This window comes from Nematolebias whitei, chromosome 16 (genome assembly GCF_014905685.2).
Source record: "Nematolebias whitei isolate Nwh7 chromosome 16, NemWhi1, whole genome shotgun sequence".
Taxonomy (NCBI): Eukaryota; Metazoa; Chordata; class Actinopteri; order Cyprinodontiformes; family Rivulidae; genus Nematolebias; species Nematolebias whitei.
This window is the reverse complement of record NC_056513.1, coordinates 11,318,891-11,333,177: the sequence shown is the minus strand read 5'-3', so window position 1 is coordinate 11,333,177 and position 14,287 is coordinate 11,318,891. Positions and strand designations below refer to the sequence as shown.

The 14,287-nt window shown below is 41.0% G+C and overlaps 1 protein-coding gene across 1 annotated transcript in view; it reads right to left on the bottom strand.

The window, feature by feature from the left end:
- Positions 1–12,666, bottom strand: part of LOC119422791 (lysyl oxidase homolog 4-like) — a 27,491-nt gene extending 14,825 nt beyond the window's left edge. The window contains exons 1-3 of the mRNA XM_037690190.1: positions 12,399–12,666; positions 11,639–12,318; positions 10,336–10,547 (exon numbers count right to left, since the gene is read on the bottom strand). Of these exons, the coding sequence (XP_037546118.1) occupies positions 10,336–10,547; positions 11,639–12,318; positions 12,399–12,666 (1,160 nt within the window). The remainder of the gene's footprint in view (positions 1–10,335; positions 10,548–11,638; positions 12,319–12,398) is intronic.
- Between the last annotated feature and the right edge of the window lie 1,621 nt (positions 12,667–14,287).

Below are 14,287 nucleotides of genomic sequence, written 5' to 3'. Positions count from 1 at the left end.
CATCCATCCATCCATCCATCCATCCATCCATCCATCCATCCATCCATCCATCCATCCATCCATCCATCCATCCATCCATCCATCCATTCATCCATCCATCCATCCATCATCATCTGCTTGTCCTGAAGTCAGAGTCCGGTCACAGGGGCAGCAGCTTGAGCAGGGATGTCCAGACATCTCCCTCTTTGGGAGGATTCCACTGAGACAGACATTCACTGTAAGTCTGTAGTGAATGTCTGGTTTTACGAGTCCACATGGAAAAAGAGTAAAAGTATGACTAGATCACTGTGAATCAATTTCTGCAAGAAGCCTTATTGAGGTCTGCCAGCTTTACCAGGATTCCCTATTCTGTGTCTGGTTTTGTTTGTATTGGATTAAACTAGAGTTACAGCCAACAGGGAAATGGTGTGTATGCAGAGGATGGGGGCCCCCTGAGTCTGGGCACGCTCTCGTGCACTGAAACAGCAGAGCTGACCACTTCCATCAGCCAGTGAAACCACAGACAGGTGCAGTGTGACTGATGCCTTTCATGAATCAGCCTGAATATAGTGAGTCAGAACACCGAGTATAGAAAGGAGGAATTTACTGCACAACCAGATCCATGATGCAATTAAATATTTAGCCATCTAAAAAAAGAGGAAAACCCAAGAATCTTAGTTTTTTCCTCTGGTTATTTGGCGTTTGTGTCTGAGGCTGGATGGGCTTATTGAAGAGTAGGAATCCCGAGCCCGCTGGACTTTTTAGAACAGTGAATGCATCGTTCTCTCTTAGTGTACTCAAATTTTAAATATCTGTGTTAATGTGAAACAGTATTGGGACCAACATAACAAACTAAAATATATGTTAAAACTTAAAAACTGTGGGATCATGCTCATGTGAAGGTCAGTGAACGTACCCTGATGTGGAAGGAGAAGGGGTAATGGGGGGTTAAAACATCAGATTTGAGTTTGGAATATCTACATTTGACTTTTGTAATGGGCTTCTTTGTTTTTTCTTTGATCATTTCAAATTATTTTCTGAGGATAAGGAAAAATACTCCTGCAGGGTCCCCACAGATGGTGAATCCCAGTGTTACATCTAACCTTCAAATGTCTTAGGGTGTTACATTGAAACACTACTGGTTAAAATGTGAAACAAGACTTCTTCAGGAAACCTAGATCAGCTGTTACAGATTTGTTTTAAGCAAACAGTTGCAACATCTTTTTGCCGGAGTGTAATTTAGTTGTTTAATGTTCATTAGTGCTTAAATATAAAGCGAACAGCACTTTCCAACACAGTTCAGTCAGATCATCTGGACGGTTTATTTTATTGTTGAGACATTTTGTCCTTCATCCAAATGACTTCATCAGTCCGAGGAGCCACAAACAAACTCAGTCTCACAAGCAGCACAATCACATAGTGGACCAACCAGTTTGCTGGTGATAAGATGGTTTCTGGGGCCTGCCCTCTCCCCCGTTGACTCTTCTGAGGCAGCCATAGCCAAAGTGGTTCAAAACATCAAAGTTCATGCTCAGTAATCCTGGTAAAACATCCAACAAAGTTCAGTCATGCCCTCTGGATGGTTTCTTTTTTTGTTTTGAGGCCATAGTTGCCTCAGAGGAGTCGACGGGGGAGAGGGCGAGCCCCAGAAACCATCTTATCACCATCAAACTGGTTGGTCAACTATGGGATTGTGCTGTTTGTGGGACTGAGTTTGTTTGTGGCTCCTCGGACTGATGAAGTCCTTTGGATGAAGGACGAAACGTCTCAACAAATACAGAAACCGTCCAGATGACCTGACTGAACTCTGTTGGATTTTTTTTTTACCAGGATTATTGAGCATGAACTTTGTCGAACTGGACTTTCTTTCAGGTTTCCTGAAGATCTTTTGTTCCTTAGTTTGTGAGACACTTGCGTTTTAGTCTATATACACGTTGCGTGTGTGTGTTTGCACCATTTAAAGTCTTTTATAAAGCAACAGTAAATCAAAATGAGAGAGACAGACTGTGAGGGGGTGTTGGTTCATGGTTTGAAGGCGGGGATGATGGGTGAGAGTGCTACCCATATAATTGCCTGCTCCGCTTGGCAGTGTCTGCTCTGCGGTTCAGCAGTAGCATGTAGGTTCACACACAGCAGACATGCAAATATGCACATACATATCTGCTCCCTCTGACTGCTCTCTGTCAGAAGGGAGCGGTTTGAAAACCGGCATTGCCAAACGACAGGAGTGCATGCTGGGTAACATGGCACAAGTGATGTCAGCCTGAAAGTCTTCAGGTTTTATGAGATGGGATAAGTTTGTGGGAGAGGAAAGGCACGTTCTTTTGGTTTTCAGATACGCTTTAGTTGTCATTCTGAGAGCTAAAAATACGGAGTGTGATTTTCTCTGACAGGATGGGAACTGATTTAAGACCCTGCTGCTTATTAAGCCATTTCAAAAGAAGGTTTGTGGACCACAGCAAAGAGGCTGTGATCACAGCTCAGTGAAATATTTTCAGCAGAAGAAGACTCTTATTTCACTGGATTTCCAGCTTGATGCTTGGATTTTTAATGCAGCTTCGACAACACGACACCAGAAGCCGCCGTGGAAAGAAAGGCTGACTCTTAGGAAGGCGAAGATAACCTGTTATTATAGGAAACTGCACCACACGCAGAGCGGCTAGACTGGACGAATGGGCTCCACTGGGAAAAAGAAGGTTTCCGTACTGTCTCCACAACAGTCCCTGGTTGATCCAATCAAACGTCCCTGGAAAAACGACACATCTCAAAGGGGTCGTAATGATGCCCTTTCTATAAAAAGTTGGTTTTAGCACGACTTCCACAGAGTCATTAAGCGCTGGCTTCACAAAAGCTGGGAACGGGAGCAACAAAGAGCAGGAGGTGGGAAGTAAATTGGAGAAACTGATGGAAGTTGGTGTCGGCATCAAAGAGACTGGACGTGATGAAACAATGGAACTTGGAAATGAATTTGCCTTTTGTCCATGCAGCAAAGCGGTGGGAGCACTTAAACATCTGTAAAAATGAGCCGAGCGAACTTAATGGGATGGAGACAAAGGCTGTGACTAAAGAAGAAAAGAAAAACACTAGGACGAAGAGGGAAGTGCTGATTTAGCTAAAAGCTTGCAGCAGACTGAACTGGGAAGATCTCAGGGATTTCTTACACTATAATCACGGCTATTTTAAAGGACAGAAACTCCAAGAAAACCTGATTCAAGGTTTTAGAGCATTTAAGAACATTATCAGGTATACTCATTACTTGGATTGGTTCAACTTTTATTTTACTGAACTAAATATTTGTATATGAAAGTATGCTTTTATTGAACGGAGCAAATTTTATGTTAAAAACAAGTGAAGTTTTGCAACGCCACAGTTAATTTCTTCTCAAAGAGCCCGCCTTTGCTCCGTGACTGTGACTCATGTAAAAGAATTAAAACAGGGAACAGCCAACTGCTTCCCCACCTTTCCAACTAAATCTGGTAAATTGCTGCTCGGCTAACTGTAGCCAGAACTATAAACTATAATCATAACCAAAACTGTTTGCTGGTTTCCTGTCTTAAGATGATGGATGCATTTAAAAATGAAACAACGGTGAAATTTGCTTCAAACTGTGCAAACAAAACCATAACCCGGTCAGTTTTGATGAATCAATGCCCAAACATCTACATAAGTAACAGTCCACTCATGATGGTAAAATGCTACTGAAATCACTTAGTTTGACATTCTTAGTTGAACAAATTAGAATGCACATTATCTTGGTATGGCAAAGAGAAACAGAAATATTAGGGATAAATTGATAAACTAAGTGCAAAAACTACCGTTTGATGTTGGTGTACTCAATGTAGACTCATATGTCAAACTCAAGAGCCGCTGGCCAAATCTGGTGCCCCAAGATGATAATTTAAATGTAAAATATTGTCTTCTCATTTTTTCTTAAAAAAACAAACAAACATAGTTTATTATAGACTTCTCTTGCCAGCTGGCTAACTTAGACGTCAGAGAGACGGCTGGATCATTCTGTCATTATTGAGTCTGATGTGGAAAGAGTAACGTCAAGTGAGACAGATCAAACTCTTGTTCATGAACCTGCAACCATGAAAATATATCTGGTATCTGACTCGAGTTACTGTATCAGCTGAAAGTGGGCCATGCCTCGGACAAAGTTTTAAAATTTTGGCTCCTTCCGGTAACTGAGTTACCACTGAGTGTCGACACCCCTAGCTAAACAGTATAAAATACAAAATAAATGGCTGTAAGCTCAATCATCCTGGTACATAGCAACAAAAAAGGTTAAATCGTATCATCTGGATCAGTTTCAAGTGAGAAAAGTTTTGTCCCCCATCCAGAGGACTTCCTCAGTCTACGACCTGCCAACCAGCTCTGTCCCATTGTTAGCCTTCATTACTGTTTCAAACCAACCTCCTGTTGGAATCTCAAAAGTAGACATGTACAAAACAATCGATCATCATGTACAATCAGCTGTTTTAGGCCACATGGCCAACTTGCTACTCACAGAAACAGGCTCAGACTGCCCAGAAACTGATCCAGATGACACGATTTAACCTTTTTTATTAGTATAAAATGCAATTTTGTGCTACTGTATGTCCTTCCTGCTGATCTAATCGAGCCTTCAACGTTGCAGACATACAGTATGATGCTTCTGACAATTCAATTTTATTCTGGAAGTCATCATCATATTTAACCAAAACCAAGAACTTTGATCTTGGAAAGCGACTCCTGTTGCGAAACGCTTTAAATCCTCTTTAAATTCTAAGAGATTACCAAACCAGACCAGATTGACAGATAATCCCACATATAAATACACAGAAACACCTTCTTGTAAACAACCAAGAGAGTTGACATGGAACAGTGTTTTTTAATGTGCTGTATATTAGTAATGAATAAAACGACGCATTATTTTCACAAGTTTGAAAGTTAGACATAAAAGTGGTGCAGAAAAATGAGCATGTGCCCCATTTTTCTCTAGTGGCCTGATCTCGATCCCATTTATCAGCTGAAAAGTCTGTTTTTAGAGGTTGGATGAGTTACGTCTCACATAATCCACTCCTGTCCCTATGAGTGATGCTTTAAAGTGATTTTATTTTGAAGTATTAGATTCCACTCCTTGTTTGTTGAGGTTCATATGCTAAAAGTACTTGGTCAAAGTTAGAAAAACACCGTCAGCTTAAAACGGACTGTGGACACATTAAACCATCCATTTCCTGAATAACCTGGTAACCACTCCCAAACAACTTCCCACAGAGTCACTTTGAAAGTTGCACTAGGTGGTTCTTCTGCCCAAAAGCATTTAGTTTTTTTTCTGGTTTGTAATGACTTTAATTTTACTGTGTTTTTTTTTCTTCCGTGCACTACAAAGGAATTTAGCTTTTCATGTTCGTTGGTAACATCCTGCTGAAAATCAAAAATGTCTTCCAGATTTGAGTTAGAATGTTGTTTTTCCAATAAATCTTGGCAGTGATGCGTTAAAATGGCATTTTAAACATAAACACATTTTTCTTGGGTGTATGATTATGAAGAAAACTTGTTTGAGAACAAAACAACCCGAACAGTTTGTGTGGAAGTATTTCAGTTTGATGAAAAAAAAAAAAAGTTTAGGATCCGTTGAACTCCACTAAGTTTTTATGTCTAATTCAACCTTCAGGTCCACCTGATGCGACTGATGCTTCTTGGCTAAAGTTATTTTTCCTCGTCTAACCCCTCTGATGTGTTTGTTGCTGGACAAAATATTTGTTTCAGTCATTTCCCACATGGGGTGGAGGTTACCAAAAGCAAAACAAACATTTATGGCCTTGCTTCGTCTTTATACAAGTTGCTTCTTTAAGGTGGATTCTTGGCAAGGCAATGTGATGTTTCTCTTCATGATTTTGAGTTTTTTTTAAACTCTTGTCTAGAAAAACATTAGCTGTGTGAACGCTCATGAAGCATTCACACTAATGATCCTTTTTTTCTTTCATATGTTTTTTGGCGTGTTTCTTGTCCTGCAGTTTTCAAGTAATTTCAACAAATCATAAATGAAACCTTCAGCTCGTGCAGGAGAAGGGTGCTATGACTTTTGGTATTGGTGCAACTTTAGCTTTTTTCAATATTTAGCCTTTGCTACCATTTTTTCTCATAGAAAATGAATTGAGCTCATTTTCCATCCTTCAACTTTTTAGATCTGTTTACAACCTTTTACTGCTCCTTTCACATTTTGTTCTGCTTCAGCTTCTTTCAGCTTCCTTCTGCAAATAAAAAAAATTCAGTCATTTTCAGCTAATTTTGGCTGTTTTTTAACTGTTTTGTGCTCCTTTCAGATTCTTTCAGCTAACTACAACATTTTTGTGCTTCTTCTAATTTATTTCAGCTTGTTATACTCCCTTCAGCTTATTTCTGCAAATTTCAGCTTTTTCTACTATTTCAACTATTATATAGCTGTTTTATGCTAATTTAAGCTTTTTCAGCTAATTCCACATTTTTTGCACTCATTTCTTCTTTTTTCTACCTAGTTCAGCAAAAATGTGCACTCTACACTTCCTTCTTGTAATTTCAGCTTCTTTCTGCCTTTTAGCTACTTTTCATCAGTGTTTATTCTAATTTCAGCTTCTTTCTGCCTTTTAGCTACTTTTCATCAGTGTTTATTCTAATTTCAGCTTCTTTCTGCCTTTTAGCTACTATTCAGCATGTTTATTTTTTTCCAATTTCAGCTTTTTTCAGATAATTTCTACTTTGTGTGCTCATTTTTGTTTCTTTCAGCCTTATTGGGCAAACATGAATTCTTTCTACTTTCTTCTGCTAACTTAAGCTTGTTCTACTTTTTCAGCTACCTTTTTAGAACATTTTTAGGTAATTTCAGCCGTTTCAGCTTTTTGCTGCTATTTCAGTATTTAGCTGTTTTTATGCAAATTTGAGCTTTTTTCAGCCAATTCTACATTTTTGAGCTCATTTCAGCTCTTTCCACTTCCTTCTCGTAAGTAAAGCTTCTTTTCTGCCTTTTCGGCTACTTTTTAGATGCTTTTTTGCGTGTGCTAATTTGAGCTTTTTAGCTGATTTCCTATTTTTTATGCTTATTTCTGCTAAATTAAACCAATTCAGCAAATATGTCTTCTTTCTTCTGCTAATTTAGCCCTATTCTTTAATTTCAGCTAATTTCAGCTAATTTCAGTTAATTTCAGCGTGTTTTTTTTTTTTTTAGCAAATTTTAGCTGTTTTTCCAGCAAGTTCTTTTGCAATAAGCATTCACACTGCATTTTCACAGAAAATGCAGTTTCTCTAGTTTTAATTTGAATTTAAGCTCTGGTAATGAACCTTTCAGTAAAAAATACAAAATTACCAAACGCTTCTCACAACACGTGTTAAGAAAATATTATTTTTGTTTGTTTTCCTTAAAGTCCTACTGAGATACAACCTTTCTTCTTCCAGGGAGTCCTGGTCAAGATGGCAGCACAGATACAAACGGACCACTATGTTAACTTTTTTACCGCTACATGGGGCATCTGAGGAGAAGCAGCTCAGGTCCTGCTCTTCACAACACAAGAGGTAATTATTGGAGACACACACAGACAGATGTTACTCTGCAGACGGTCGGTCAGTACAGTCGTCCTGCCAGACGAGCCCTAAAAAGACCTCTGCGGGCAGACGGACACACACAGGGTTGTGTTTGCTTGTGCATGAGTTTGTGTGTATGTATTTGTGTGTGCACATGGACGTAGTTTTGGAAATAGCTTGGGATGTATTAGCATGTGGGCGCAGACGAGGTGTTGGGTTTTTGATGGTATGTTTGTGAGGGCTTTGAAAATTTGCGTAGGTGCTTCAGTGGAAATTCAGGCCTAAGTTTAGACAGATTAAGAGTTAAACACCTAAAATATCAATATACTGCAACTACTCAATGCAACTGATGGATGATATGAGTTTTGTTTATCAGACATGAGGACTTATGAAAAGATGACTGCGTGCTGAAGCACAGAAAAGTAAAAGTTTGTGATTCAAACCCCACTTCCCCCCACACACCTGCTGTCTCAACGGGCATCTGGAACCCGTCTCGAACCCCTCTCAATTTAGTTTCCATAATCTAGAGCGCTATTTACAAACTGTTTCTGTTCATTTTATTAGTTTTTCCTGCTAAAAGATATAGTAAAAAATAAGTCCATTAAAAGTGTTTAAAGTTCATTACAGTAGTAAGAAAGATGAGATACATCCAAAATAAACATAACAACGTGGATTCTTACTGGCACAAAGTTTCTATGTATGTGGCTGTCTTGGAAACGTTGTGTTTGAATATTTATGACTGTCTCGTAACAGCTCACACATTTCTCAGCTGTCGTGCCTCTGCTGCGAGACATAGACGAGAGCTGCGAACAACTAGTGAGTGACAATCACAATTTTACCATTTTGCCGTGAGAATGTTGCCAGACGTTTGTGCAACATGTATTCAGACTCCTGACATGTCGCCAGTGAGTTGTGAGTAGTTTTGAGTCTGTAACTATCTCCAACTTGTGAGATAATAGCTTTTGTTTCACGTTGCACTATGATGGACACTTTAAATGTAAAACATGAGCTAGTGGCTATGACTTGGATGGACTTGGGACATGTCCATGGGGAACCCCGCCTCTGGCACAGCTGGACATGGGCATCAGTGAACCCAGAAAATTAAAAGTGTGTTGATAAAAGATGGATGGATAGTTACAATGAATATGAAATTTAGCTACAAAGCACACGTCACCTCAGAGATACTCATAAATAAAAGTTGACTCTTTTTTTTTTTCTAATTTTGTATTTTACGGAGTACTTTAAAACCTTTGAAGCTGATTTACAAACATAAATTGAACAATTTATGAAATTATTTTTAGTTGTAACAAGGCAGTTTTAATGACCTAATGAATAATATAATGAACGTAGATCCAATATTCCCTTTTTAATACGTTTGTATTACCAAAAAGCTGAAGCTGAAGTTTCAGCTACTTAATAAATAAATATGAGAGCCGACTGTTTGCATGTTTGCTGTTTAAAGGCATGATTTAAGAACAAAACAGTGACACAGATTTAAAATCCAAAACATTTAACAGAAAGTAAGCTAATTTGTCCTTTTGACGTTTGTTATGTGATCTATTGGTGGAAGAAAGGCTAATTACAACGTAGGAGCGTAAATATAGACAGGGTTTCTTACAGAAAATCGATAAAGACAGTAAATAATTGGACAAAATTAAACTACATATTTTTCAGCTCAATAATCCAGGTAAAAATCCAACAAAGTTCAGTCAGGTCATCTAGATGGTTTATTTTTATTTTTGTTCAGACATTTCGCTCTTCATCCAAAGGATTTCTTCAATCCCAGGAGCCATAGCAAACTCAGTCCTACAAGCAGCACACTCCCATACTGGACCAATCAGTTTGCTGGTGATAAGATGGTTTCTGGGGCCCTCCCTCTCCCCTGTCGGATTGAAGAAGCCCTTTGGATGAAGGACGAAATATCTAAAAAAAAAAAGAAACTGTCCAGATGACCTGAGTGAACGTTGTTGGATGTGTTACCTGGATTATTGAGCATGGACTTTGATGTTTTGAACTACTTTAGCTATGGCTGCCTCAGAGGAGTCGACAGGGGAGAGGGCGGGCCCCAGAAACCATCTTATCACCAGCAAATTGGTTGGCCCACTATGTGAGTGTGCTGCTTGTAGGACTGAGTTTGTTTGTGGCTCCTCGGACTGATGAAGTCCTTTGGATGAAGGACGAAATATCTCGACAAAATATAAAAAAAGTAACCATCCAGATGTCCTGACTGAACTTTGCTGAATACATATTTGGTCATTTAAAATGAATCTTTGTATTCCTAGAACCTGATTCTACATAAATAAATTAAAATGAACTGCCTCTATCTACAGCTCGGTGGACCCATCATTTAAAAAATGCTGCTAAGCGCAATTTTACTTGGATGTTTCTTAATTATATGAGATTAGAAGCCAAGTACTGAAAGCTAGATTTCACTCAAAGACACACTCCAGGAGTAAGATGATCATCTTGTAGTCTGGATGGGACATTAATAATATACTTTCAGGAACTATTTTAGAGTTGTGAGCCAAGGCCCACTCAGAGGATGGAGGAGGCAGACCTGGCGGACAGCTGGATCAGGATTATGCCATCGTGGACGAGTCATGCCAGCTGTGGTTACAGTAATGACAGCTGTTTTGGCTAACCTCTACTACAGCGGGAGCTGAACCAGCAGTTCAGACCAGAGGCTGCCTATTCTGTGAAGGGATGTGAAGTGGTTAGAACATTTTCACCCTTTTCATAAATACATAAACGACTGGCGGTTTGTTCGTTTCATCCCCTCTTTCGCTCAGGCCCGGTCCAGTTTCTCATACGTACCTGTAGGGGGTTTGGTCCAACGGTTCGGCTTCAGGAAATCCCAACATGCCACACACGACTCGGCTGCTGCTCAAGTCCCAACCCTGGTTGCACACTTGACGCCACTTCCCAGCATGCTTCACTTCCAGCACTCCCTCTGTCACGAGACCACCGTGGCTGCTGGACAGGACTGGACGCAGACGAGCCTCCTCTAAGTGGGCCCTCTCAGAACCCTGTCCATGAGAGAGTTGTTCAAAGAGGCAATTAAAGGTGAACCTTCGTTAACTTTAATCATTTAGGTGTGCACTGGAAGGTTGCCAACAGGGATTTTCATCCTTTTTTTAAGACTTTGTCTTTGCCCTGATCATCTAAAGTGAGGTTATGTGAAGCAGCTATGAACAATTAACATCTTACCAGCTGCAGATATCTCCGCCAACAACTTCACTTTGCAGAATTCATTTCATTTTGACTGAGTCAACAACTGCCAAAGTGAATTAGAATATTTATAGAAGTTCATGCAAACATTAATGTATACATATTAAAAACATTACAGCATTCTCAATGAAAGCGCCCCATATTGCACTGGAAGTGTTACAGCTAGCTGCCGCCGCCTCTCTTTGATTGTGTAATTAACTATAAAATTCAGTGCGTTTGCATAAACTGCTATTAAGCTTGTGAGATGAGCGACAATCAGCTCATAGCTCTGGTCAGAATTAAGATTTATTTCTCCAAACTGAGGTGGTTCAACGAGACATCTATAACAAGCTGAAAGTTGTTTATAACCGTTCCACAGAACCCCACTTTAAATGATGTGAGCTACTTTAATCTAGCTTTTGTGATGCAGAATGTGGGGGACGATAAGATACGGCTCTCCTAACACGACACACTGTCACGTTGTTTGAATAAAGGGCAGCGGACAGCACGCAATCAAGACTAGAATAACAGAAGATGACACGCTTTGATCATCGTAGCCTCTAATCATCGGCGTGTCGTGCAGCGGACAGCAGGAAGGAAACAAACAGCAAAGGCAGAGTTTGTGGAACGTGTCAGGATGTATACAGAATAGTGAGAAATTGTGATGTCTGCAAGTGGAAAGGAGTGATAAATGGGTCGGTTTCCTGTGATCTGAGATGTTTCCGTAAGAAGATGAGCCGCTGAACTCAACTAAACTTTAGCTCCTTCTGGTGCAGAGGAACTGGGTTTTGAGAAGTTTGAGGTTTTAGGTACATCTCTAATTATAGATGCCCACTTGGCTGTAGGAGCACAGCTGATGTTTCTATTCAAGTCCCTACAAAACCAGACTGGGTGTGTTGCCGGTTTTTACCTGTGCGTATTGTGTGTCAGTCTCCAGGTCCATGTCTGGATAAACTGGATCTGTTTCGACGTGGTTCCCACTGAACTGCTGGTGCCTGTCGCTGCTCCTCTCAGACTGGATCTGGGAGAGAGCTGGGGGTTGTGGCTCCCCGTTCCCTTGCCCTTCTGCCTCCCGTCTCATCGCCTGTGGACCGGTCCTCATCGTCTCCTGTCTCTGCCTGTAGGTCTCGATGTTTGCCAGGCGCGAGGGCAGCTGGTGTCCTTGCGGCAAAGCCGGCCTGTTCTGGTAGTTTGCTCTTGAACCTCCTCGATTCCGCCTCAGGATCTGGATCTCGTGGCCGTTTTCCCGAGGGGAGAGGTTGCTGCGATAGGAGGTGGATGGGTTGCGATGAAGGGCGATCTCGTGGCCTCTTGCGGGGTTTGAGGGAATGTTTGCCGGGGGAGCCGGTGGAGCTGCAGGGGACAGAGACTGCGATGGTGCTGGACTTCTTTGTTGGTTTGGCTGTTGCCATGGGGATGAAGGTGCTTCTTCTAGAGTAACGTCAGGGAAGCCGGGTCTCCTTTCTGAGCTACAAATCACCCCTAGATCCTCAGCATGGGTGCAGTCATTGATTCCCCAACCATTAAAATGGCATTCTGCCACAGAGAGCTCTGTGCCCTTACAGCGCACATTGTCCAACCAGATCAGACCTAAGAACAGGGAGCAGAGAGTAAGAAATGAAGAGACATAAAGAATCAGAAGCTCAAGAGTTATTTTTCTCTGGTTGTACCTTGTCCCTGGCCGAACTTGGCACTGTGGGCCCAGGTGAGGCCCCGCTGAAAGCCCAGCTGCTTGCACAGGACATTTGCCAGGTTAATATTCACATCATCGTCGCACACCGTGCCCCACGAGCCATCGTAGAAGATCTCCACACGGCCCTCGTTTGCACTTCGCCGACCTTGTCCTGCCAGACGTATCTGCAGGTCCTGCGCGGACAGCTGAGGGGGGCAGAGGAGGAGCAGGACGAGGAGCGCGGACAGGGAGCCGAGAGGCAGCATCCTGGAGGGACACAAAAGAAAAATGAGGAAAAGACGCAACGGCTGACTGAAAATGCGGCATTGAAAAGGAGAAAGCGCCGAAGCTGGAGACCCCAAATAAAAACGCACCATGTCGCCACAAAAATCCCAACAATCACACGCAGACATGGAACTCACATTCCACACCCTGGCAAACGTATAATTAGAAACTTTCTTTAAAACCACTCTATGGTGAAATGAAAGATTTATGGACTTTTTTTAAATGATTTTTATCCCTTTAAAATAATGTGTCATATAAAGGACAGTCAGAGCTGAGAGACCGTCTGGACCAGCACAGGGAGTGATGACCGAAGCTAAAAGTAGCCTCTCCATCCAGCCAACGGAAACTCCATCTTTCCACAAACCCTCAAGTTTAGCTGCTTGTATTTAGCCAACGAACACAAAAGCAAATAAACACTGCCATAAAAATGTTCTCACACATACATAAAGCAGCGATGCTCTGGTTTGGGAACGATGACAAATTAAACAATGATCTACTTTTAAAACCTTCAGCGCCTCACAGATGTGAAAACGAACCACCTGAAGATGAGATCTGAAAGATTAGGAGTAAAAATTTAAAATGCATCAATTTAAGGGTTAGTTATATTTTGCGGCGCATGCTTTTTCTTACATTGCAAGTATGTGCATGCTGGAGCTGCACCTCCGACTAATGAGGTCTGAAATTATAATGCGTTGGAAGAAAGGTGAGTCCACACAACAGCAAGTGCAGAACAGTTGCACTGGAGTAAAAAGAAATAAAACTAAAAAACAAGTTTCATATAACTGAAGACATTCTGTAAGAAAAGGTGAAACAAAGAGAATTAAAAACTCACCTTTCTGTTGATCTCACTCTGGAGTCAATGGGAGAAAGAAAGGAGAGGAAAGTGGGACTTGAGTCCTTCTGTCTCTCTATTCTCCTCTTTTCCCTCCCTCTTTCTTCTTCTGTCACTCCCTCAGATCTGCTACTTCATCAATCCCTCCCTTTTTTATTCATCTGAGCAGCACGTTCCCGCTCCTCTTTGCCTGAAGTCACGTTTCTTCTCCTCATCACATCTTCTAAAAAGAAAATCTAAAAAAAGAACATGGAAAACAACAATACACACAAAGTGAGCCAGCGACAGTCTTGTTATTAAAAAAAGAACAAACTGTTCTCCTCTTGGTGCCAATATTAGCATCACTGTGCAACGATTAGTGCATCACTTTGAGAACTCATCGGGAAATGAGAAACCTGCAGCAGGGAGCGGGTTTATACACCAACAGTCTGTAAAATGGTTTAACTTTGCAACAGGTGAGTTTTATTTGCAAAAGACCAACTCTGGAAAGATCTCACCACGAAATGACACAGTTGGAGTCAAGCATTGCAATGACATCATAAGCAATAATAAGATATTGTGAGATGTCACACCACGACATGATCCATAGAAAAATGTTTGGCTCTATATCTGTAAAACTGACAAACTTATCGTCAGTTTGTTGGATATTATCGCTGGCGGCCATCTTGAATTAGTTTGACTCTAAAAGTGATACAATAAACGTTTTCTCAAAGTTTCATAAAAATCCATCCATCCATCCATCCATCCATCCATCCATCCATCCATCCATC